Source organism: Abramis brama (assembly GCF_963993115.1).
Source record: "Abramis brama genome assembly, chromosome: 2".
NCBI classification, from domain to species: Eukaryota; Metazoa; Chordata; class Actinopteri; order Cypriniformes; family Leuciscidae; genus Abramis; species Abramis brama.
The window spans coordinates 47,963,642-47,991,004 of record NC_139964.1 but is presented as its reverse complement, the minus strand read 5'-3'; the positions used below and the strand labels follow the sequence as shown (position 1 = coordinate 47,991,004).

At 41.9% G+C, this 27,363-nt stretch overlaps 1 protein-coding gene across 2 annotated transcripts in view; it reads left to right on the top strand.

The window, feature by feature from the left end:
* The window catches only part of bnc2 (basonuclin zinc finger protein 2), a 278,971-nt gene that overhangs the window by 9,494 nt on the left and 242,114 nt on the right, over positions 1–27,363 (top strand). The window contains exon 1 of one of the 2 annotated variants that reach the window (XM_084091388.1): positions 24,657–24,743. The exons of the other annotated variant lie outside the window; for it this stretch is intronic. Within the exon in view, the coding sequence (XP_083947514.1) occupies positions 24,672–24,743 (72 nt within the window). The 5' untranslated portion in view covers positions 24,657–24,671. Of the gene's footprint in view, positions 1–24,656; positions 24,744–27,363 lie in introns of those variants that run through there. 2 annotated transcript variants of the gene reach the window in all.

Here is a 27,363-nt window from a genome sequence, read left to right as displayed (position 1 = left end):
CGTTTCCCATATTCTTTGCTTTTATAGACGGTATGCACATCATGTCACAGTAGGAGGGAGTCACCCACTGAGTGGCAAAAAGACTGAGTGGCAGCATTGGTGTTCAGCTTGAATGCTGCGAAAAACATACAAAACACATCTAAAATGGGAAAGAGTTTGCGATTGACTGTACAAATAGATTCAACAAGAAATCTGAGCTTTTACAGCCGAAAGCTACAGAAAAGAAAAGAAAAGAAAATGGATTCACAGAAACATTATATTGATATTGAAACAACCAGAATATCCATTGATGTCATAATATCCAAAAAGAATATTCAAAAGTGACATAAAAGTCACTTTTATGCAATCTTGAAGTACGACCAAGCGTCAAGTCAAATTTGTTACACTGTAAAAAATGATCGTAATTTTAACGGTAAAAGACTGTAAAAATGCTACAGTGAAAAACTGTTAATTGGTTAACAGAAAGTTTCCGTACTATATACGGTAAATAACTGTGATAGATCTAACGGTACATTTAATGTAATTTTACTGTAACATACCGTTAAATTTACAGTTTTTGAAAGTGAAAAAACAACTCATTGTATAATTTACAGTGAAAAACCGTAAATTGACATTCCCACAATTCCCTGTGACACTTCACATTTGATGTATTTTTGTTGAAATAACTATGTTTGTTTCTTCATAGTTTTCTTCGTTTTTTCTAATCAGTTATGTACATTAGGGGTTTATGTTACATTTAATGTTGTTAAATTAATGTTTATTGCATTTTTAAAATTTCATGTGTTACCATGATGGTGTTTAATGTTTGTGTGAATGACACTGTGCAGCTTCTATATATATTAGTATTAACTTTCTTGTGGAAGAACTGCTTGTGTTGAGCTTTGATTGATCATGTGACTCTCATCACTGCTGTGATTGGTGGTTATCAGTGTACAAAACAGATATTAATACTTCAATAGGACGGTAAATTAACTTTATATCATATTACTGAAAATTACTGTTATATTTACTGGATTATACTGTAAAATTGACATGTTGTTCAGAATAGCACGTACATTTTACAGTTTAAACCAGTAAATATAACAGAACTCCAGTGTGTTATATGCTGGTTTAAACTGTAAAATGTACATGTTATTCGGTAAAAGCAATTACTGTTTTGTTGTATATTTTACGGAATTGTTCTGGTAACCCCAGCTGCCAGTTTTTTTCCGTAAAAACTACGGGATTTTTTTTACAGTGTAGCTCTTCACAAAACACATTTATTCTGAGTGGCTTTACATAATTCATAATGTTATGTCTATGATGGCTTTGTCACTAGTGTTTTAACAAATTTTAGGGCTGGGAGATATGATGATACATATAACAATGATACAAGTGATCATCCAGATTTATATCTACCTATATTGTATTTATAGTGTTGTCTAGCAAATAAAGCTCTCACAAGCTTTGCTTTATGTATTTCCACAGCATCAAAATCAGGTACATATACAGGTCAGGAAACCCAATTCCTGGCCAAATGTCAGTGTCCAGGACCACTGGTTCTTTGGTAAGATGTAAGGAACACTGTCGAGTCCAACTGCCTTTAATTTTAACCGTTAATTGCAGTTTCCCCTATTAAATCTAGTCATGCTGCAGGATGTTTTGCCACTCAGTTCAGCTGAGGGGGTGTGTACCAGAGGGAATGTGATGTCAATGCATACCCTCTATTCACACACATCATGGACAGGCCCGTAAAGACAGAGTGACATCACTATATGGCATCTACTGTACTTGTTGAGAAGCCCCGCTCTTTCATCTTTCTTTTTATGTTAAACAACTGCATTGCGTAAGGATAATTTTGATGTCTGCATGGATTGTCAGTAGCCCCTTAGTCTCTGTATTGTTCCAGTTCACAGCTATTGTTATTTTCTTTTTACGTCATTGTCTGTATACAAACTTTTCCTTTCTTCCTGTAGTCAAATAGTCATAAAATACCTGATGCCTGTTCACACTCACATGCTCCGTAATTGGTCCCGATAATGTTAGGATCTTGATACGAAGATTGAATTTTCCAGCATTCTGACTCCAGTTTGCATTCACATAGAAAGCTCTCCAGCGATTTGACTGTAGTTTTCTGAAATCCAGTGTGAATGTAGCTTACTGTATTTTAAGGGCATTTTGTTATTTGGACCCCAATATGAGAAAATGTTTGAGGAACATTAGAAAAGCTTTATGATGCTTTACAATGAACAACATTTAGCTACTTCCATTTAAGGCTGACTGACTTCACTCTTTTAAAGTGGTAAAAAGAAGACAGCATTCAACAACAATTCAGATTCAGTGGTCCACAGAATTCAAACCAGCATTTGTTTCTGTGTCCCAGCTAATGATCTCCTTTGTGAATTCATATATGACAAGAAGAGTGCAGATCCAACCAAGAAAACATGATACAGTACACAAACATCTTCCTTACAGTTCAAAGGGGCATGATTGCAAACCAAATGGACATCAGAGAAAAGACATTTCATTGAAAACATACAGTAAATGGCTCATAAATGTTCAGGTTTAAAATTAGCGTTTCATGTTATTTAGCTGCACAAAGACTGCAATGCAAATGTGTTTTTACGATTCCCTGTGGTAGTGCCGACTCTGAATCTGTGAATAGGTTGCATAGGATGAGTCTATTTAATCATCCCGTCACCTACAGGTTTTCTTTCCAGCCTCTGGCAGCTTTGTAACCATGTGACTTAATGTGGACTCTGGCTCATGGGCAGGCCAGGGAATTGTACAGTTATGATTTCTGAACACACTCACATTATAATCAGTGTAAGGCTTACTTTAGCCCCTAATCCTTAAGTGGATAAGCTAAGCTTTAATTAGGCTAATCAGCAGTATAATTAGCTCCAATTACATTTTATTGGCCAGATAACAACATATCTTTAAGTGGGCTTAAACAGCATTGCAAAAAGTGTGTTACATGAGAATGCAGTGGCATCTTCACAATCTTTTCACAAGCTCTATATATACAGTATTTACGCTAAAGTGCATTTTTGTTGTTTAAAAGCTTTGTCTTTTTTGTCAGTTTGCTGTGATGCTGTCAGGTTTGTGGACCAGGTTTGTGCTTGAGTTTACTGTGGATCACCTTGACAATCAGGAGGTTCACTCATCTGCCATGGCTTGACAGCGTGTCAGCAGTTTGGTCACTTAGTTCATTAAGCCTAGCGAGATGTGCATTGGTGCATTGAGGGTGAACCCAATCCTGGCCTGACAGCAAGATGGTAGCCCTCCAACTTCTAAGTGTTTATGGAGGATTTTGGAGACACAAACTTATTTTGCCTTTGTTGCTTGCACATTGTGACTCTTGGGAATCATAGTCTCTTTCTCAAAACCCATTGAAAAAGTGTGTGTTTATCCTTTCAGGCCTGCTGTAGTAAGTATATGTTCATGTACAGCTTTGTTGAGAAAAATAATTAAATTCATTAAACACAGACTATTCTGTCACCGCTTTTGGATACACAATCATCATTTATAAATATCAGTGTGTGCAGTACAAAAAAATAGGATGAGCAGCAGGACAGGATCTTGTCAGTTCTTCATTGGTCACTGCCAAGACAATGAGAGCTGACATCACTGACTTCCTCTAATAATTTCAAACATGTTGTAAGTTGACTTTGGGATGGTCGAGCCATTAACTCAGCAAGGAGTTGAGTCGCTGTGGGTGTTAACACCCACCTGCTGAAAGACTTGGGCTAAGTTCCAATTCACTATTTTATGCTCTTTACTCGCTAACTTCCCTCCATCTCACGGACTCGTATTGCTTACGTTACTTGAGTGCCCACTATTGGCAGAACCCTTACAATGGGTTTAAATGGACAGCCCTATGCCCCTGATCACTTGGAATGTCTTGTTGGATTGTGGTATATGAATTGTGTATATGAATAAACTCGCTCCCTGTCGAGGGTCTGTCCTTCCCTCGTCCACTTGACGAAGTGAAATGCTCTTCAAAATGGGGGGGGTAATCCCCTTAGGGGAAGTGCTTAGGGAACATTGCAAGTGTCTAAAAATGAAGTGGAATTGTACCCCATATCATACACACTGGCTCTCTCTGATTCTCCAGCAACTATGTAAATGAGCCTTGAAATCAACAGAAAAAATCGTCTAGTGTGACACTTGCTTTATTTATACACTATAAGAAAGCTAGTCAATCCCCTAATTAGCACAAAGGAATACTGGGAACATACGGGAAAATATACTACTCATAATCTGCACCTAATAACCTTAAGCATATTTACGTACATTCATTGCTCATACATGCATATGAACATCCATACCTTTGCAGTGGCACAGTCCAACGTTCTGATAACGTTTTCTAGAATATTTATATGACTGAGGAAAGGAATTAGTTTTTTAAACATTCTTTAAAAAAAACCCTGAATGTTATGAATTTTCACAGAACATTTGAAAATAATGTTTTCATAATTTTAAAAAATACGTTCTTAGAACATGAGTGTTAGCTAGGATATTGAATGAAAATGTTCTTTGCGGTAAATTGTGGGATTGCCTTATCCCTAAAGGATACAAGTAATGTTGCCTCACATTTTGGCCAAAATGTGCATACAGTACTTTTCTTCCTATTTTCACTGTGAGTTAAAGGTATAGTTCCTATTATTTCGAGACGTGCCATTGTTCAGCTGACCATTTGTATCTTTATTAGTCCACAAAGACTGATCAGCTTGATTGGCTTCTTGTTATAATCAGGGATTTCCATTCCAGGTTTTCTTCACTCAAAGAGCATTATTGTTGGACAGATTCATCTAGAGTGTGTTGTCAAACATAACTAGTTGGCCATCAGGTGGTGGGTATAACAATAACATCTGGAATCTATATCCCATATCTCGTCCCTTTCACCAGGGGCTCAACAACCCAATTTACAGAGGGTGTGGAACACACAATTAGTAAAACCAGCCATATAAATCTGTATTTACATACTGGACAAGGATTAGGTTGTCCACATTTTAAGTAGCTGTTGCATGCGCTAACATAAGGCAGATCTACCGCAGTGCCTGAACTGAAGTAGTCTGCTTGAGATTAAAGCTCCCCTCCCTCATTCTGTGCGTGTGGTTCTGTTTGGAAAAACTTCAACATGCTCCAACACTGGTTATAATAACGTTACAGGGAAGTATCACATAGCAAGTAGCATGGACCAGTCATCTGCCTTAGGCTTTAGCAGAAGTTCCAACACTTTTGCCACTAAACCAACAGACAAAGAGTTAGAACACATCCCCAAGCGCCCAAGTTGTTTAAGAGTTGAACAGATGTCTGCTAGTGTGTATGCATTTTAGTGCACACAAATATGCTATTTCTACTTGGCTGATGCCTTTATACTTTCAGTGTGCACAATTTAAATCCGTGTTCACTATCAGTTGCCACCACCATCTGGACGCCCCCGAACACATCCCAGACCCCGCTTTTCTCTCTTTCCCTCATCCTGCCTTCCTGCAGTTCATATTTCAGTTTGCTCCCAGGAGCTCGCAGGTCTGTGCCAGACGGAAATTCGCTGAGGCTGCAGGAGCCCCTCGGAGGCCACACAGAGGAGGGACAGGCCAGGAAGAATCAAGCCCAGTGCTCCTGCCTCTCCAACAGCCTGTAAGGCTGCTCAGGTCCTCAGGGTGCCTGGTGCCTTTTTCTCACCCTCACTCCCCTCATGCCCCATCTCGCTCACTCTCTTCCTCTTTCATGCTCACACTATTTCTCCACCATAACGGCCCTCCTCAGTCTACTCTCCAGGGTGAACTGAGAGGCCATCCAGTCATTCGTTGTCCATCAGATGTGTTTACTCTTTCCGTGACAGCCAACACATCTGGAGCGCATATTCAGGTTATTCCAGTGCCACTAGACACATTCCATGAGATCATTTCAGAGGTTGTTATGGCGATCTTCGCCCCCCAGTTGTATGACAGAAATTGCTGGAAGAGGGTAGAGAGGTGTGGGTATGGGGTACAAATGTGAACACTGGAGCTACTATTGGTGGGGGGTTGGGGTAAGTAATTACAGATCCTGTCGCCCTCCCAGATCACCAGCCCTGAGCTGTAACAAAGTGCTGCAGTGACATTCTTCCTCCTTCTTTCGTTCTTTTTTATCTCTTGCCTCTTTACCCTTTCTGTCTTATTTTTCTTATCCATCGGCACATTTCAGGTCCTGGCCTCTCCCCCTGAACATTCCTGTGCCTGTGTGTGACTGTGACGGCTGTCATCAGGCAGGAATGTCCAGCTCTCCCACCTCGTCCACCATGCTCTTGGGTGAAGCCCCCCTCCCGACTCTCCTTCTTCGAAACGCTCGCCTTCAGAAAATGTGTTCCTGCAGATGTTGTCCATTCAGTGCATACCTTTGATTGGCTGGCTTCCACAACAAGCAGAGTAATTTTCAGATATTCAGTGGCTTATTTTTGAGCCTGAGAGTGTGCAAGCTACTTTATCTTCTATTGCTTTTACCAGTAAAAGGGAACATTTACCATTTGTTGAACACATAACTCCACACAAATGTGTTGAGGAAAATGTTTTCTTCTCTTGTTCAGAGAAGAAAAAGGTCTTTTTCTCAGAGCAAAAATATCCTGCCCATTAAAAACATATTTGTTCTTCCCTGATAGATATGGTATGTTCACAATGTAAAGCCTTAATATTCTCATTACTCTAAGGGCAAATATATGATTTCTTCAAAGATTCACAACATCTGCAGATTCTAATGGCCTTAATTTCCATGCTATATTTGACTATATTTGACTATATATATTCAAACTATATTTGTCCAACATAAATTGGTCCAAGTTCTTTTGTCTACATTCTATGAGACTTACTTTATGTGTTCATATTTTGCAAACACCAAGGATACCCATGTCATTTTACTACTCCTTTTTCTCCCTCTTCAGGCCTCTCCTAGGTCTCCTCTAAGTCTTGTTTGGTACCACTGTCCCATGGTACTCTTCTGCATAGTTAAGCTGCAAAGCTTGTGACCCCCCACCTCTGCACTTTTCCAACAATCCATCACTCCCCCTGTTTTCCTTCTGTACCAGTACAGTTTTCGTGGTTGGGGAGAGCTGTGTGGGATATATTCAGGGCAATGGTGTTCATTTCAACAACACCCATAAAGCCAAAACATAATATTGTACATGGCTTTGTTCCCCTCTTTTTGACCTTAATAAATTATGTAGATTAGAAAAGTAGAAACACATTGTTCTGATAAGAGGTCTGATGCATCTGGTTGGGGGGAGTGGTGGTAGGGAGAGTCTGGACGATGGTGGGGGTGGATACGATGGGGGGGGGGGGGGGGGCACATGAGAGAGACATGAGCCTGTTTAGTCACACTTTTTCTTCAATCCTGGCCCCATATGTTAAGAAGTGAGGAATAACAGTGGTGTCCCAGTTGGAAGAGACTTTATAGGCCACTGCCAAAAGAAAGATGATTGTCTGTGGTGGGAGAGTAAAACAGGGGCCTCGAATGGTAAGGAAAAGCCAAAAGTGTTATGCTGTGGACTGTTAGTGCGGGTGTGCTAAACTATTAGGGGGCGGAAAGCCTTTGTCTGCAGAAGCTGCTGTGTTGCAACACATATGAGAGACTGTAGTGGAATGTGTGTGTTGGAGCATGTGTGATATACAGTGTGTGATATTTATTTAAGAGGGACTCTTAGAATTTCAAATGCTGGACAAGATACTGTTCCCACTATTTCTTTCTCTGGAAGTGTTTCAAGACCACCTAAATCAAAAATATACACACGAAGGGGCCAAGCATTGATACCATTATGTTCTTTTCTCATAACAAATGACATTGAAAACCCTCAGCTCTCTTTTGGGGAATTTTCATTTCTACATTGTCAGTGCTGACTGTGAGAGCTCTCTTTAAACTGACACTCATAGTGAGAGAAAAACACAGGGCTCTTATGATCAGGGTGTGACATAGGTTTAACTCAGAGCCTCACATGTGTTGTTCTCCCTCCTGACCTCTTCTGAGACGCAACTCGGCAGGACGACGGGATAGTTTTCTGTCTTAAGAGAATTTCAAAGGCCAATGGTGAGAGATGATGAGAGGGAAACATTTAGAAGAAAAGAGAAAACACTTTTCTTCCTCAAGTATAATCTTGTGTGATCAAAGACAGGTCCCCGTGAAATCTGTGAACCCCCTGCAGTAAAACTCAACATTCTGTCAATTAAAAGACACTAATGGTACAGTGCTATTCCCAGCAGTTCTGGCACTGAGAGCTCTTTGGTTCCTCTGGGGAATTAGTTAGGTGACAGAACTGCAACATGTTTACCAATCGGCAGCAGTGCTCATGGTTCCTAATGAGAGAGAGAAAGGGGAAAAAAGTAAGAGAAGGAGAGCGAGTCACTGTGAGTCATCTTATTCATGCATCATCTCATCCACATGTGTGTGGGGGCGACATACCTGTCTACCCTGATGTATATCTCTGACTCGCTTTGGAGGCGCGACTTTGGAAACTCTTGGCAGGTCTAGCAGGGGAAGTCCCCTGGACAACGGATGAGGCAGCGTCTTTGGGTCCTTTTCAAAGGCCAGAGTTTGGAAAGGGAGAGGACATGATGAAGAGATCAGGAAATGCTCCATTTGCATTCCTTAGAACTCTGATGTGATTTCTCATGTGGAAGTTTAACAAATTAACAGGGAGAATGAGATAGGGATACTACAGGAGATTTATATTTGTTCTCAAAAGTGGTGTTAGTAGGCAATTTTTATAGTGCTGAAAAAATATTCTAATGCCCTGAGCCAAGGTGATAATGTATTTGAGCCAATTTCCCTGCACAGCAAACAGTATTCTTTGGAGCTGATATGTGCCAAATACAAAAGATAGAGGAGTATTTTTGGGATTGTGTAGTGTTCCCTCAGTTGAAGGGCTCTCTGTGTGAGGTTTGTTTTGGATAGTGTCCTCACTGCCCTTCCACATACCAGCTGCTGCGATACACCTCTGAGCCCGGTGCAGGGAACACAGAGGGCTCCTACCATGGGTCACTTTATTAATGTGCTCTCTCTCTAGTCTGACATTATTAACCACATCTTGTCTGTACAGGAGACATTCCTGAGAAAAGCCCCCTAACCTGACATTGTCACCATTTGAATTATTGCTTCATCTTTCCAATCTGATGTCTTGAGTAAGAATGCGCTGTGGGGGGTTGGGGGTTAGTATGCCAGCCAAGCAGTCCACTTTTTTATGGGATGGACTGCTGTGAGACAAGTGTAGGCTTTTTTGTTAATTTATCATAAATAATTACTATTTTATAACAATGTTGTTCAATTGTATAATTATTCACATTAAGTTCTAATGGTTAAAAATATCTCATTAATTTTGTATTTTTTTTAAAACATAAAATAGCTATATAAATCCAGCAAATAAGAACTGTACATTTTTCAGGATAATTTTTTTTATTTTTTTTTATTTGTAAAATCAAAATAAGCTTTACAGAGCTTTATTGGAAAGTCTTTAAACAATGTTTTTCATGCTTGTCCATAAGACGCTAACATTTTACAGGCAGTAGACAATTAAGGTCACAGTTACAACTTAAAGGACACTAAAGAGACCTTTCTACTGACTCTGAAAAACACCATGAGAAAGATACCCAGGGTCTCTGCTCACCTGCGTGAACATGCCATAGTCCTGCTGCAGGAGGCATGAGGAAAGCAGATGTGAACAGAGCAATAAACGGCAATGTCTGTAATGTAAGACGCCTAAGACAGTGCTACAAGGAGACAGGAAGGACAGCTGATCGTCCTTGCAGTGCCAAACCACATGTATCCATGTGTCCACCCAGATGTGTTCGAGACCTCGCAAGTACCTTGGTGGAAGAGTGGGGTAACATCTCACAGCAAATGGCAAATCTGGTGCAGTCCATGAGGATGAGATGCACTGTAGTAGCCACAGCACATGCTAACTTCTACTTATGATATTGCCCAGCCCCCCCCCCCCCCTTTTTTTTGTTCACACACTCATTATTCCATTTCTGCTTGTCAAATATCTGTGAAATTTGTTCATTTTATGTCTCATTATATTTGTAACATTTAAGGTCTTAGTTTATATATATATATATATATATATATATATATATATATATATATATATATATATATAATGTTTAAACATAACAGGACGTTTCTTTTTCTTTCTTTTTTTTGCTGAGTAAGGAACAGGAAAGCTAATGAAAACATTGTAGTTCAACGTTGTCATAGAGCAACCTTAAAATCTTTCTCAATGTTCTATTACACTATGTTAGAAAAAGTTGATCAGTTAACAACATCTGATTAATGCAATAGCCCAGCTAAACTAACTAAACACCTGGAAGACCAGTCAAGGCCAGCAAACCAGCTTAGGTTGTTAACCTTTTTTTTTTTATATAGGAGAGATGAAGCTCTTACAGCTCTCAGAGTTTTCATGAAAGGGTGGAGGGATGTGGCATTACATTAGAGGAAGCAGGGACTGGTTTACATGTATCACTAGTTTGTAGGCAGTGAGAAATCCATTCCACAGTGCTGTGCTGCTCAGAGACACACAGCTGCAGGGGATTAGTGACCCTGAGCGAGTCCAGAAACCAGGAATGCGCCAGCCCCCTCTTAAAGATACCACCGGAGAAGGAGATTCACACTCATTCTACACATATTCACTTTCAAAGACACAAACACACATATATGCTGGACAATCAAACACCATCACTGTCACATTATTTGTTTTGCAATTCTTCAGAATTACCCAACAACCTGTGGGGAAACCCCATCCATTGTTTAGCAGTTGTAGAATTATTCATCCTTTCTGGGTTACAACCTAATCTCACTTGTTTAGCTCATCTTTAAATATATACTATATTTGAACATAATATGCGCTCAAGAGCTCTTGAACTAACTATGGGTCAAAGGTATGACATTCAATTGTTGTCCTTTCAATTTATTCAAAAATACATAAATGCAAGCCATACAACTTAAATATACTACTTCTAAAGAATGTTTTTAGTTACTGCATTAAAATTAATTTTGTGTAAGTAAAAAAATATCAGGATGATGTAACTTTCCTGAAATCATAATAAAGAAATAAAGTGATTCTTGAAAAGAAAACTTTATTAAGTTGTCATAATTGTTTATATTATTTATATAAATGTAAACTATTTATATAATTATTATAAATTAATATACTGATATTCATTAAAAAATGTTTTTAGCTTGTAATTGTTTTTAAATAATAATTTAGATGATTATTATGAAGATTTTTACATGGCTTTTTTCCTCAGAACTGCGCGTTTATATCTTGCAATTCTGACTTTTTTTCCCCTCAAAATTGTGATAGAAACTTGCGAGTCCAAAATGAGAGAATTAAACTTGCAATTGTAAGAAAAAAGTCAGAATTGTTAGATAAAAATGTTAGGTTTAAATGTTATCTATGTAAAATGTTATTGGTTTAAATATTATTGAACTGCAACTGCATAGAGTACGTGATCTATTGTTTACATTAAATTCATGCTTTAATGGTAGGGTAAATCGTCGCAGGTTTCTTCAGTTCCGATTCTGAATTTTTTTTCTCTCATTCCGTTGATCTTGCCCATTTTCCTCCACTTGTTACTGCTGTTTTTTGTTGCACAACTGCAGTGATGTAACTGTGACGTCTGCTCCCAAATGGTTCAAATTAGAATTTTAAAAGATTTTTTTTTTTTTTTTTGTGGACACTTTCATATGTCACTAACTTATATTTATTTGTAAATGTGTAGCTTGAAAATACTCTAAGCCTTATTTCCTTTGATTGCTTTAAATAAGTGGTCACCAGTAGCATCTCAGCTGAGTGTAGTGGTGAGGACTGTTTATTTGAAAAAAGCAAACATTGTGTATCTTGGGTCAGATTCAAATGTGTTCATACCAATTTGCCAAAACATTGCTTGTTTCTCAAACACAATACATTTTAGTTTTTTGCCTAAATGTCTGGAACCACAGCTAGGAAATGCTTTGGCTTGATCAATCTCTCTTTATCTGTCCATATTCTCATGCGTTGTGTCCCTGATTGCTTGAAGTACAGAGCGTTCTATATTGAAGGTGACACGAGTGTCACAAATCAGCCCTTATCCATATCTTTCTCCAATCGTGTATTCTACAGCGTCCTCTTGTGTTGTCCAGGCCTGCTGAGTCGACAGATGTGAGAAGAGAGGCACTCATTTCCTCCTAATGTGTTCAATGGGGCCTTATTGATGCTCTGAAAGGCCAGAGTTTGGCGTCGCTGTAGCGTTAGCATGGCACTACCTGTCACTCAACTGCGTATGTCAGGATTACAACTCAATTACCTTTACACTCCTGCTCCTGCTCTTAACTCACTTCCACCCACTTGAGTCGCAATGCGCTAAAAGGATGCGTTAACCATGCAAGCCCGTCATTAGAGCCTCATATGTCCACAGCCTAGAGAGAGAGATGGTTACCCTCACTACCTGCACCGGACAGCTCTGATGCCCATCATCTGGAAGCATTGAATGTCAGAGTAAAATATGCATAATTTGCAGACATTTTTTCCACATGCCATTTTGCTCACTTTTCTCACTTTCGAGTAACACCTACTTGTCTCTCTGTGCTCTTTTGATGTTGTTTGCAGGGTAGGACTCAATGTCTTTGATTGGTTCATCCTGCACTCAATAGAGACACGTCTGCAGTGTGACTCACCCTCTGCTTGTTCCCTCCTAACTTTAGTCACACCATCTTACAAGCTCAGACACCTTGTGAAGGGGGATATAGAGAGGGTGGAGGCTTGGGCAGGGGCTTCTTTCAAATGTTGCAGGTTTTGACATACGCGTCTAATAATCTGTCTTTAATGTCTTTCCTGTCCTCTGTTCTGGGCCCCTCGTCCCTCCCATATACTGCTGTCATATCTTCCAGCACAGGTGATATCAAAGTCCCTTTTGGCACTGAGCTGATTGGCCTGCTCTGCAGATTTTATGAAAAGCGCTTTAATTGCAGACAGACATCTGCTTTTATTCAATCAGCTTTATTGGCTTGAGTCACATTTACTCCTCTGCCAGCACTTTGTTGCTCATTAAAAAAGCGAAATAAAACAAGCGCTCGAACGAGCCATACACATGTAAATAAATATGAGGGCTGTAACCGTGCATTCATGCGCACTTACACAATAAGATCATTCAAAAATCCTGAACAATGAATAATGCAGACGATAACAAGAGCCATAAAAGTGTGTGCAGTGATATTTATAGCAGTAATAACAATGGAGAAATGTAATTTGAGGGTCAGTGGGGGCTCCATTTGACTGTGGACAGGGTCTTCTTGGCCTCCTCTGCAGGGGCACGTCGTGAGCATATTGTTCCAGTAGAACATCTGCATTGTTTAATTCAGTGTTTGAGCTCCAAATGATTCGGTGCGAAACTAGGGGAGTTGCAGATGCAAGCACACCTCTAAAAGTAGTTCTACAGGAGTTAGTCGTGATTAAATGTTGCAAATCATTTTTTGAAACTGTAATTGAAGTTCTAGTTTTAACAACTGTGAGTTCACAGAGCGCTCCTGAACAGATGCACTTCATTATCTCACAGTGTGGCTTTATAATAGAGGCAATGACCCATTATCCTCTAGCAAGGCACATACAGTATTGAATAAATTTACATGTGACAAAGATCATTCTGTTCTAAAAAGTCCATCCTAAAACAACTGGATGGATGCTGGCAGTGGTCAGTGAAGTGTCCTTGCTTTCTGGCTAGTATATGCTGTTGGCAGAAGGTGTCGCTCACCAACACCGATGAGGTGGGAGTGGGATATGAAGCTAAAACTGAAGCTAGAAAATCAAATGAAGATATTTTTTATATTCTCTCATCCTGTTTGTCCCTCCATTAGATTCCACACACCACAACTTTCACTCATTAAAAAAGAATCAAATGACATTGTAAATTACTTTATATGAATTGAGCGGTCTTCTGAAGAGACACAATTGCTTTATATTATGAACAGATTTATTTGGGAAGATTTAGGCTTTTATTCATATATAAACATTGATCAATGCATAGAGCTCATCAAATGTGATAAAAATTGAAGCTCCACCGTACTTTCTTGATGCACAAGAACAAATCTCAATGGTTCTCAATCATCATGAATGTGAATAGAAGCCTAAATTAGCCTAAAATGAAGCATCAAAATTTTGGTCGTCTGCACTTTCATTGGAGAGACAGAAATTTATCAGGTTTCATTAAAAATATCATAATTTGTGTTTTGAAGAAGAATGAAAGTCTTATGGGTTTGGGACAACACAAGGGTAAATAATTGATGAAGGAATGTTTAATTTTGGGTGAACTAATCCTTTAACCCCTTGAAATTCACCCCCCTTTTGAGCCCAAAACAGGAAAATGACATGCTTGAACTCAAATGGCTTTATTTCCTAAACTCTTTGGAGTATGTGCATAGCTTTGGTATCTTTAAAAAGAAGACAATTGGAGCTTTATTTTTCAAGTTTTCAGAATTAATATAAGTTAAAATAAAATAAAATACAATAAAAGGTTAGACAAGCTGAATTATATTGGAATGGAAATGGTTTTTGCACATCTTTTTATCATTAAAAAATAATAATAAAGAAGCCTGCGACACCATACACTGGGTCCAAAGCCACAAGCCTTAATAAGTTATCTTTCAAGTTTGAGGATGATATAACAAAAAATTAGGTTCCTGCAAGGCTTTTTCTCTGACTAGTTTCTTTTCCAAAATGGCCACTTGGAGCTCCAAAATGCCCCTTGGTAACAAAATGATGTGAGGGCTAGAGAAAGCTGTAAAAGTTAATTTTACCTGTGCCATATCTTAAATTTTTTTAATTTAATAATTACAATTTCTTGATGTTAAAAGTCATTTTTTTATTTTATTTAAAAACTTCAAGACTGCTCAAGTTTTAGTGCTTTCATTATTCAATTAATAGAAAACCTAAGCTATATAAAAAAATAAAATAAAAATAAACAATTTTTTTTACAGCCTTTAAACAGTTTTTGTCTTCATACACATAAAGTACATTGATTGCCTGTCAATCACAGAACAATTAGTCGTCTCCATACAAATAAACAGATGCTACATAGCTAGGTTACATAAACAATCGCTGTTATTGATGGTGTATTCAAACAGCAATCGGCCTCCAAAAGCAATCGTTTGGAGGCTATACAATCTAAAAAATGCTGACCCATAACCCAAGTTTGGGTCAAATATAGACAAACCCAACCATTGGTTTAAATTAAAAGGTGTAAACCAATAGGTTAATTTAAACCAACGGTTGGGTTTGTCCATATTTGACCCACATTTTTGGAGTGTACATAAACTAATATCCCAATTATGGCCAATCATTCAGGCAAAAGACATAATTTAATCTCTAAAAACAATCGATTGTCTCAATACTGACATAGACATTCCGCTAACGAGCATCGATATAATTTCCGAGTCATTTTCCTCCTCGCTTCTTCTCTAACACATCCTCATGAGGGAAATAAAAGTTCCCTTTCAAGGGAACTCCCGTTGCGTCGAGAATGACGCTATGGGGAACGCTTTGCGTGATGACGTCTTGAAGCACATGTAAAATCAGTCCAATGGTGTGGCGGAACGTCAGAGGCGGGTGACGTCACGTACCAGGAAACTATAAAAGCCGGCCCGAAACAGAAAACGAAAGCTTTCTGAGTCTTCAGTTGCGCTCTGTGTTGAAATCTGTCCTTGTTATTTGGTGTTGTCTGTCTATATATATATATATTTATTCAGATATGGCGAGCAAGCAGCAGTATCGAGTGTGTGTTCATCCCTGCCCGCGTTATTTAACGGGAGGTGACACACACACTCTTTGTGTTGTTTGTTTGGGAGAGGAGCATGCCCAGTCAGCACTCGAGGGTGGTGACTGTGTGCATTGCTGTGCGCTTCCATTGCGTACGCTCCGATCCCGTTTGGCTCGGTTCAATCCCGACCACGTTCCCCAGGGCTCGGGTCCCGCCGCGGCTGAGGCTCGGCGGCGATCTCAGACCTGGGGTTCGCAAATGGATCTGTCAGTGGATGTTGAGACGGGCTCTGCCTTATCTCAGCCTCTTACTGACAGATCCAGTGCCTCTCATCAGGGTGTGGAAGCACGCGCTGCGGTTTCTTCCCCCCCGGTGGAGGCACCAGTACTGCAACTATCCAGCTCTGAGGAGTTGGATGTTGTAAGTATTGAAGCTGAGTCTGAGGATTCGCCACCTCAGTCTCACGCGTTTGAGGAACTGCTCGATGTGATCACTAGAGCGGTTGACAGACTTTCCATTGAGTGGCCAGAGGATAGGCAGGACGTTCGTTCTAAAAGCAAACTTGACGAACGCTTCCTGCCATCTCGTGCGCAGCCCCAGCGCAGGAGTCTTCCGTTTTTCCCCGATCTCCACACCGAGGTGTCGAGATCGTGGGGGAAACCAGTGTCATATAGAGTTTTTACACCACACACGTCCCACTACTCTTCAATTCATAAATATAAAGAGCATGGTTATGGGGAGATGCCGAAGGTGGAAGAGACGCTCGCGAGCTATCTCTCTCCAGCAACGGCATCTTCCCTGAAGACTCCTACACTTCCATCTAAACCAGTAAAAATGACATCTTCCCTGGTTCATAAATCATATGCAGCCGCTGGTCAGGCAGCAGCGTGTCTGCATACGATGTCCATTATGCAAGCCTATCAGGCTGAATTGTTGGGTGATTTAGAGGAGGGCGGGGGAATTGGTCCTGATACTGTGGCAGAACTACGCAGGGCTACAGATTTGTCTCTCAGGGCCACCAAGGAGACCGCTAAATCAATCGGGCGGTCTATGGCAGCCCTGGTGGCCACTGAGAGGCATCTGTGGCTCAATCTGAGCGATATTAAGGATAGAGAAAAGCATGTTCTGTTAGATGCTCCGGTCTCCACTGTTGGTTTGTTTGGCGATGCAGTCAGCAGTGCGGTTGCAAAATCTCAAGAAGCTTCTAAGCAAGCAGCAGCTCTTCAAAAACTTCTTCCCCGCCGTTCTTTTTATGAGGCTGCTGAGCGGGAGCAGCCTCACTCCTCTAAAAAAAGCGCTGAACATCGTGCCACTCAAAAACAGAGTGTGTCCTCCCGTGCTCCCCCACAAAAGTCACGGGGACACGGAGGGCGCGCTCAAACCCAGCAGTCTTTGAGGGGTAAGACGGATCTGCGGACCGTCATTACCGCCAAGAAGGCTGCTGGGAAAAAGTCCTGACGTCCGAGGGCTCAGGACAAATGAGGGTAGTCCCCCCCGAAGCAGAGCGGTTAACACCTCTTTTTACGGTGCCCGTCTCTCTTCGGTACCCTCAGGGGACCGTTCTGCCAACCCTGCCGCCTCAGGTGTTACAGGGCGCAGCGGTCTCCGGCGAGCACATATCTCAAGGACCACCCGGAAACGTAGTGGCCTCGGGATGCCCGCCCCCTCCGAGGAGGGTGTTAGAGCAGTCTGTTCGGTCGTTCCCTGCCGGTGCGCCGTTACAGGGCGACGAATTGACTACTCAACAACAACGAAATCCAGAAACCAGTCTCGAGAGGCTGGTACCTCTAGTAGAATCTTTGACAGCGTGGAAGCTACTGTCGAATGTTTCTCGTTGGGTCCTGCAGACCGTGGAAAAAGGGTATCAGATACAATTCAAAAAACGCCCACCTCGGTTTATGGGGGTCCTGCCCACAGTGGTGGGCCCCGAGCAGGTTCTGGTTATGGAACAGGAAGTAAACACTCTGTTAGAGAAAGGGGCCATAGAATGTGTACCCCCCTCCAACAGGGAAACCGGGTTTTACAGCCGGTACTTCATAGTTCCGAAGAAGGACGGGGGATTGCGTCCCATTTTAGATCTTCGAGTTCTGAACGAGTCAGTCATGCAACTCAAGTTCAAAATGTTAACATTGAGACAGATCGTGCCACAGATCAGGTCCGAGGACTGGTTTGTCACGATAGACCTCAAGGACGCATATTTCCATATTTCCATCCGTCCGTGTCATTGGAAGTTCCTGAGGTTTGCTTTCGGGGGCAAAGCATACCAATATCGTGTTCTTCCATTCGGCCTAGCTTTATCACCCCGCACTTTCACCAAATGCATGGATGCAGCTCTGGCGCCGCTGCGCCTCCAGGGTATTCGCATCATGAACTACATCGACGATTGGTTGATTTTAGCTCAGTCGCATCAGTTGGCGGTTCAACATCGAGATGTTGTTCTCGCACACATGAAAGAGTTGGGGTTACGGCTGAACGCCAAGAAGAGTGTGCTTTCTCCACTCCAGAGGACCACCTTTTTAGGCGTGGTTTGGGACTCAGTGTCGATGCAGGCGCGCCTGTCACCGCCACGTATAGAGTCCATCCTTGCAGCTGTGAAAAGTGTAAAGCTAGGCCAGCTACTCACTGTCAAACAGTTCCAGAGACTGTTGGGTCTCATGGCAGCAGCTTCCAACGTGATACCTTTTGGACTGCTGCACATGAGGCCCCTGCAGTGGTGGCTCAGGACCAGGGGGTTTTCCCCGAGGGGCAACCCATTTCGCACAATCAAGGTCACGCGGCGATGCTTACGTGCCCTGGTTATGTGGAAGAAACCTTGGTTCCTGTCCCAGGGCCCAGTGTTGGGAGCTCCTTGTCGTCGCAAACTGCTAACGACGGATGCTTCCCTCACGGGTTGGGGAGCGATCCTGGAGGGTCGCTCATCTCAAGGTCTGTGGGAAGACCATCATCGTTCCTGGCATATCAATCGCCTAGAGATGTTAGCTGTCTTCCGGGCTCTGAGGAGCTTTATCACAGATCTCAGGGGACACCATGTGTTAGTACACACGGACAACACGTCGGTAGTCGCCTATATCAACCACCAAGGGGGTTTGCGCTCGCGCCCGTTATCCAACTTGGCACGCCATATCCTCTTGTGGTCCCAGGGGAAGTTACTGTCACTCAGGGCAGCTTACATCCCCGGGGTCCAGAATATAGGAGCAGACACTCTGTCGAGACAGGGGCCGAGGCCCGGGGAATGGAGGCTCCACCCCGAGGTGGTGGAGCTGATATGGAGGGAGTTTGGCCAAGCTCAAGTGGATCTGTTTGCGTCTCGAGAGACGTCTCACTGTCCACTTTGGTTCTCCCTCACGCATCCAGCTCCTCTGGGACTGGATGCTATGGTGCAGACGTGGCCGAGGCTACGTCTGTACGCTTTTCCCCCAGTTGCTCTGCTCCCGGGAGTTCTGGAGAGAGTTCGCAGGGACTGGGTTTGCCTGCTTCTTATAGCCCCGCGCTGGCCGGGCAGAGTATGGTTTCCCGATCTTGTGTCGCTCCTCGACGGGCCTCCTCTGGAGCTACCCGTCAGGAGGGACCTTCTGTCCCAGGCGGAGGGCTCGATATTTCACCCCCGCCCAGAACTGTGGAACCTGTGGGCTTGGCCTCTGAGGGGGCCCAGCTCATAGAGTCAGGTCTCTCAACTGAGGTTGTGGAGACCATTCTTCAGTCCAGAGCTCCCTCCACGAGGAAACTTTATGCCCTGAAGTGGAGAGTCTTCACTTCTTGGTGTAGTGACCGTCGGTTGGACCCAGTTAACTGCCCAATTGGTACAGTGCTGGAGTTCCTGCAAGACCGGTTCACGGCAGGTCTGACCCCGTCCACTTTAAAGGTTTATGTGGCGGCCATAGGTGCTTACCACATTCCTTTGGGTGGAATGTCTGTGGGGAAAGACCCTTTGATATCTCGTTTCCTTCGTGGCACTTGGAGGCTGAGGCCTGCAGTTCGCTCTAGGGTTCCGCCATGGGACCTGTCCATTGCATTACAAGGCCTGTCCCTGGCCCCCTTTGAGCCCATTGAGGAGGTTCCTGAGAAGTTTTTAACTCTGAAAGCTCTTTTTCTTCTTGCTATTTCTTCTCTCAAGAGAATAGGGGATCTTCAAGCATTGTCGGTTGCTCCGTCATGCTTAGAGTTTGCTCCGGGTATGGTTAAAGCGTTTCTTCATCCAAGACCGGGTTATATCCCCAAGGTCCCCACTAATGTGGTCAGACCTATTGTCCTGCAGGCCTTCTGTCCTCCTCCCTTTCAAAATGCTGACCAGGAGGCTAATAATTTGCTTTGCCCTGTGCGGGCGTTAGACGCGTATGTCCACAGAGCTGCCCTGTGGCGTAAAAGTGATCAATTATTTGTGTGCTTTGGGTCCCCTAACAAAGGAGGTCCAGTGTCTAAGCAAAGGATGAGCAAGTGGGTGGTCGAGGCTATCTCACTTGCTTATGAGGCGGCTGGGCAGCCTTCTCCTTTGGCTGTCCGGTCGCACTTGACGAGGAGTATGGCGGCCTCTAAGGCCCTTATTTCAGGAGTTTCTTTACAGGACGTCTGTGATGCGGCAGGCTGGTCCTCACCGCACACTTTCGTCAGGTTTTACTCTCTGGATCTAGACTCTGCTCCAGGGTCTCATGTTTTGTCTTCCTAGTGCTGCTCTCCAGATTACACACAGGACAGACATTCGTAGCTATGGAGGCGTTGGTATAGACGTTCCCCATAGCGTCATTCTCGACGCAACGGGAGTTCCCTTGAAAGGGAACGCCTCGGTTACGACTGTAACCTCGGTTCCCTGAAGAGGGAACGAGCGTTGCGTCGCCTTGCCATATCTCCTTCATGCCTGTCAGCTCGACTTCAGACTTTTACGAAGCTTTCGTTTTCTGTTTCGGGCCGGCTTTTATAGTTTCCTGGTACGTGACGTCACCCGCCTCTGACGTTCCGCCACACCATTGGACTGATTTTACATGTGCTTCAAGACGTCATCACGCAAAGCGTTCCCCATAGCGTCATTCTCGACGCAACGCTCGTTCCCTCTTCAGGGAACCGAGGTTACAGTCGTAACCGAGGCGTTTTTGGGCGGATTTGTTTATATCCTAACCCTAAGTAAATGAAGGGGAAAAAAGTGGGGTCTGGGATGCAGAAGCATAACAGTCATGCAGCTAGTGACAGGTGCACCTGTCAGATGAGATCTGACTTCTGAATGGTCCATACAGCTGTACATAATCATAAAAATGCCTCTATGTGCACACGCGGAAGATAAACAGCACACGTTGTTGGAACAGTCTTGTCATTGGCTAAAAGGTTTGTCCGTCAAGGTCCACTACAATGACAATGGCTGGAGAATATGCCTCTCAAGACGTCACCAAATCCGACGGCCCTGCTTGGATATTATAAATAAAACTACCGCCCCCTTTCGAAAAAATAAAGATTTGAGGCGGGCTCATTTGTTTGTGAGTCTAATGTATACAATGATATGCAGTTTTACAACATAAATGATGCTCAGATTGCAAAATTTATTGAAGAACAATGATGAGGAGCAGATCGTTCAGGCGAAATCTGACGTGAACAATGGAAAATATACAGTATCAATATATTACGGATTTAGCACTTTTGTGGACAAAAAGTGCTGTCGGATGTTTTTCAATGGATGCTTGTCATGGACATTTTACCCAAGTGCAACGGATTGGATTCATTTTGCGATAGCTATTTTATATCAAAGGTTGGGTCAGTGCATCTCAAGAGGGAGATACGTTGATGAGAGATAAGGTAACAGGTTTGAAAGTTCTTGGGACAGTTCTTGTACTAAAGATTTGGAGGAGGAGTAAAAAAATATAGATTTTGAAAAGAGATTTTAAACTACAGGCAGCACCTCTTTTAGTGCCGTATAAGGTCTAGCATATTGGCCCCCAACTGGTGAGTCATAATCCAACATTTAGTTGTTTTTTTTCCCTTCAGTTTCATACACATGCCTTCACAAAGATCAAGGTGTCGCCTTGGCCCAGCTAAAAGTGTAGGAACACAGCCAAAGTGACAGATGAAATTAAAAGAGCCAAATGAGAACAATAATCAATCAAAGAGATAAAATAGTATTTAGGAAAAGGGAAGGACTTAGAAAATTAAGGTAAAACCTTGAGTAACTAGAGAGAGAAGGTTATAGAGAAAGTGGAAAAGGTAAAAAGATACAGTAGAGAAAGAGAGATGTTAATGGTTTGGGCGGCACCCCTGGCATGCACAGTACTGGTGCTTCTGTCCAACACCTCCACGCGTCTGATCGGGAATAAAGCATTCCATCCTCCCCAGCACACAGCAACACAGCCACTCCTGCAAACCACGGGAAATCTGCTGGAGAAAGAGAAATCTGGGAGGAGTAACTGTGAATGTGTGTGTGTTTTTGTGAGTTTAAGGGCATGTTTACTTGCCTCTCCCAGACAACTTGGGGCAAGAAGGAGGGGAAGGTAAAAGGGGCAAAACTTGGCCTTTCTCTCTCTATATATATATTACTCTCCCTCTCTCTCTCCTTTACCGATTGTCACCAGGAGTACAGAAAACATTCTCAGGGATTTCCTGCCATTCAAAACAAAAAGCTGGACACCCCCTTCCCCTATCACTCCCCCCGTCGGCATGTTAAGGTCGGAACAGTGCAGCAGCTGAGTGCGAGTGCTGATGTGCACTTTCCAGGTCAGGGGCGGAAAAAGGCTCCTGAACCCTCCTGATTGCTTGTGCTGCTGTGTGTTGTTCCATAGCATGCCGCTTACTCACCTCCAGTCACACACAGAGAAAGAGAAACGAATAACAAAACACCCTGAGAATAACCTGTGTGGGGCACACTTCCCTTTGTGCTTAGTGACAAGCCCTGTATCTTCAGTCATTCAGCTGCCAATATCTGTATATATTAACAGGTTTTAGAACATGCAAACACATTCTGTGCAATTGATTGTGAGTGTGTGCCTTATCTCATTATACTGTATAGAGTGTGCCAGTACTAATTTGACAGATGCCTCTACAACACAATCTAAGTACACTTACACTATTGGCAGATAATTTAATTAAGTGCTAAAAGGTTACTAGAGTTTGGTTTCTCATATAGGTCAATGATGTGACACTCCTGTTACCTCCTGTTTGTCCTGTTACCTATTATATACTAATTCTTTGTCCTATTGCATATGTATTATCCACTAAATTATTTGAAAATTCATATATACAAAGGATGAAAGGACTACCAAATCAAAGCCAAACCATGTGGTGCAACCAACATTCAGAAAAATGCAGAAAAAAAAACAAAAACATAAAAAAAAAAAATTGAAATATTTTGAAATATCAGACATTTTGACCTTTTAATGGCAAGGCAATATTAGTTCAAGCTGTAAAATGTCATGTTGTGTCTCAAAAAATTATGATTAGTATGATTCAAAAACCCAACCGCTACCCCTAAACCTACCCATCACAGAAACGTGTGCAAGACGCTAGATTTAAATAAAAACTTATATTTCAATGTTTTGGTCGATTTTTAAGCCTTTTTAACTAATGTAAAATGTTCCACCAGTAAAATGTTCTCACTAGACGGCTGTCATAATTTCACTAAATAAGTGAGGATTAATTTTTTTTGTAAATTTGGAGTGCTGTCAGTACAGAGAACAACGACAAAAATCGATGTTGCCTACACCGTGTTATCCTCTGTTTAAAATTTGCACCCTGTTGACTTAAATGGGGCAAGTTTTAAACCTGCTTTTAGCCTCTTAACATCCTTGATGTGTCATTACAAGTGCCCAGCCATGTGGAGTGATTCCTTCAGAGTAAACACGGTGAATCTGACTGCAGTAGATGTGAAAGATATGAATAAAAATGATAATAATTCAGCCAGCGCACATACCTGTATTTATTTCCTGTTTTCGGTCGAAGTCCACAGTAGTCGATTGTCGAGTTCACGCAGTTAGTTAGTTACCTATGATCACGCGCGTGAACTCGACAATCGAGTACTGTGGACTTCGACCGAAAACAGGAAATAAATACAGGTATGAGCGCTGGATGAATTAACTTTATTTTTATTTATATCTTTCACATCTACTGCAGTCAGATTCACTGTGTTCACTCTGAAGGAATCACTCACATTGGCTGTGCACTTGTAATGACACATCAAGGATGTTAAGAGGCTAAAAGCAGGTTTAAAACTTGCCCCATTTCAGTCAACAGGGTGCAAATTTTAAAAAGAGGATAACACGGTGTAGGCAACACCGATTTTTGTCGTTGTTCTCTGTACTGACAGCACTCCAAATTTACAAAAAAATGAATACATAAAGTAGGCTACATTTCTAAGAACTTGCCATATGTTTTAAGCTAGACTTTTTTTATTTTGTTTAGAGTGGAAAGTATTATATGTCATTGACCAGTTGATTAGCAGTCAGTTGTTGCATTTTTTTTTTTCTTCTTTTTCTTTTTTTTTCTGGAGATGCCCAGCTTTTTATGACACCAAGTGGCATTGTGAGATGTCCGGTCAGGCCTGGTCTTATGACAGCGAACATAGATTGTGTAGCCGAACGATAACTTCAGCTGAAGGCCAGCCCAATTATCCCCAATCAGACTCTTAACTGCTGCGGTCTGGGGGTGGGGTGCAAAGCTCCCTGAAGGGCTTAGCCTTCATTACAGGGCAGCACATCCTGCACATTAACTTTCTATCCCCCTCCTTCTGCTCACTCTCCTCTGTTTCTACTCTCATGCCCCCTTGGCTTCCTTGTGTGGTGTGCAATGATACGGCGAGCAATCAGACAGACAAACCTAAAGCACATGGAGTAGGCCACTGAGCTAGGTAAATTCTAGTTGTTCTAATAACACACGAAGAAAGCCAGGCGAAATTCTTAACTGCGGTATGATGTCACATGGGCCAAAGGTAGGAGGACAAGAAAGCGTGTGCATCTGCGCTTACAGATGATGGGATGTGTCCCCCTACCTCCCCTCTCAAGAGACAGGAGAGACAGATTGGAGCAGAAATCAGCTCAGGTAATTTTCCAGTAGAGAGACAGTGATTACTGCGTGCCTCTCCTGCGGCCCACAGGAAGTTTCCTCTTCACTGGCTTAATGTGTTTGTGTGTGTGTGTGTGTGTGTGTGTTTGTGTGTGTATGTTTAGAGGAGGGCATCAAACATTTGCTGCTGTCTTCAGTCACCAGCTGATTGGTTGTGGGCCTCTGTGGACTAGTAGCAGATCTGAGCAGAAACCTTCCTTGCACACAATGCACAAAACACACTCGGTAACTTATCAGCAGTGGCATGGTGAGAACAGAGAGAATTTCGGTATGACTAAGGCTAGATTAGAAGAGTTCAGTGTGTCTCTGGAGTGGGGGATGATGAGAAGGTGTGGTGCCTGTAGGTATGCTTGTGCTTGTTCTTGTCAGGACAGGAGCAGCATCAGGGGTCTGTGTGGTGGCAAAGAACCCAGCGTCAGTGCTGTGACAGGTCGCACCTAATCGGCCCTCAGAACATTCTGTCAGAAAGGGAGGAATGGCAGCAGTGGTGTTTCATTTTTTTCCTGCATGTTCCAGACTGCTTAAACAATTTTCATTATATCAGAAACAAATGTAAACCAATTTTAGGGAACATTTCTCCAAGTAGAACATTTAACACATTAAAAAAAATAAAAAAATAAAAAATAAAGCCTGTGAATGTTTAAAAGGTACACTTTTGAAATAACTCCCTGTCCTGCATTTGAAGGTCCAATTATGAAGGTCTATAAAAGGGAGATTTATGCTATAAGTTGAATATCAGCAGACTTTAATGTTGAAAGGCTCATCTCGACAGTGCACTGCTGATCTTCCCTCTACTCAACTCACTGCCGAAGGCACCAAAATGTCTCCACACGTTGGAAACCGAGTCAAACCACATCAATCAGGACACTCATTCCTGCTCCACCTTTTTTTTTCTTTACACCTTGTCTGCTCTTTTCTTCTGTGTGCAATTTTTTTCTTCATTTCAGTCGCAGTTTTTTCTTTTTGTCACACTTGGAAAGAACTCCTGTAGATAGCAACTATATATATATGAATCAGCTGTGTGTATATATATATATATATATATATATATATACATGCCTTAGATGCCTTAGTGTCTCATCTCTTTCATTAGCTACAAGCCATTCCTTAGGCCATTCCAAATCTTAGGTGCTTATCAGTAATACAGTATATAGATCACAGAAGACCACACCGACACACACACACACACACACATCCTATCGTAATGCATTATTATTATTATCTGCTGAGTCTCGGCTCTGTAAAATGAGTTTTCCTGAACTCCATTAAAAGCAGTGCTTGTCGTTCCCCTGGGTCAGATTTGCATGTGCCGCTGCAATGCACCTCAAATGGAAGATGTCCTTCCTCTTCTCTCCTCCCCCAGCCTCATCTGGGACAATAAGTGGACATATGACATTTTACAAAGACCCTCGTCTTCTCTGCTCCACTGCTGTCCCACCTCCCTCCTGTTCCTCCTCCTCAGCCACTACTGGCCCAGTCATCAGAGAAGGGGAAGAATATTAGGAATGACACCACCAAATCAGCAGTAAATAGCAGGTAATTTGATTGACATCTGGAAGGCTGTCATGGGCCTGAATGGGCTGGCAAGCAGTTAGTTGAGTACAGAAAAAGGTGGCTCTCCAAGTAAATCACTTTTTGTCCAGTGGGGCTTGTAGCAGATTATAATTGCTTGTCCTTCCCCTCAGTACAATTTCTCCATTACTGTGTGCAGCAGCGTCTTATTGAAAACCAGGTTGTCCCTTAAAAATGCACATGCTGTCACAGGTCAGATGAAAAATGCCTAAACATGAGACACATTTCAGAATTCATTATTCATTCAAATGCTGTTTTCCATTACAACCCTTTCAACATTTTAAATGAAAAGAAAAATGTTAAAAGAGTAAATTCAGATGAAATACTAAATTTGACCTCAGGATTTCTAGAGACAGTCATAGCCAAATAATTTTCTACTAAAAAAAGAAGAAAGAAACATGCACACAATATTTTTATTGACTTGGTATTTCCTCAATCAAATTTTAAAACACACATGACACATATGCCATTAAGACACCATGATGTCATGGTATACAAACAAACTCATTTCAGTTATCATTAGTTAAGGATCCACACCTTTAAAGAACATTATGCCAAAGTGACATGATGTTCTGCAGGGTGGATTCAGAAAAGACTTGTTTAAACCTGTTTTATTTATGGCTTAAAGTGGGAGAGTATTTTTTTATTATTATTTTTTTTTTAATATACTTTCTCCTATCCAAGTTTAATGTGCAGAGTTCATTTCCTTGAAAAGTGTAAATACTGTGGCTCTGTCTCTTCTAAAAAAAAAAAAAAAAAAAATTAATTGGTATGTTTGTTTAAGCATCATGACAGGAGACCTATACTACAGAGTTTAGTTGGATCAATCAGCTCAGAGCACAGTGACATATCTCTGGTGCAAAATTAAAGTAAAGCTCACTTCACAGGGAAATAATTGTATACACTGACAAAATTTACTTTCCAAAATTATGTTTTATTTTCCAACAAAGCATATTTTTTTGCAGAGAGTTACACGTCTTTGTATTATTATTGTTTTTTACATAGGCAGCATTATGTGGTTTAA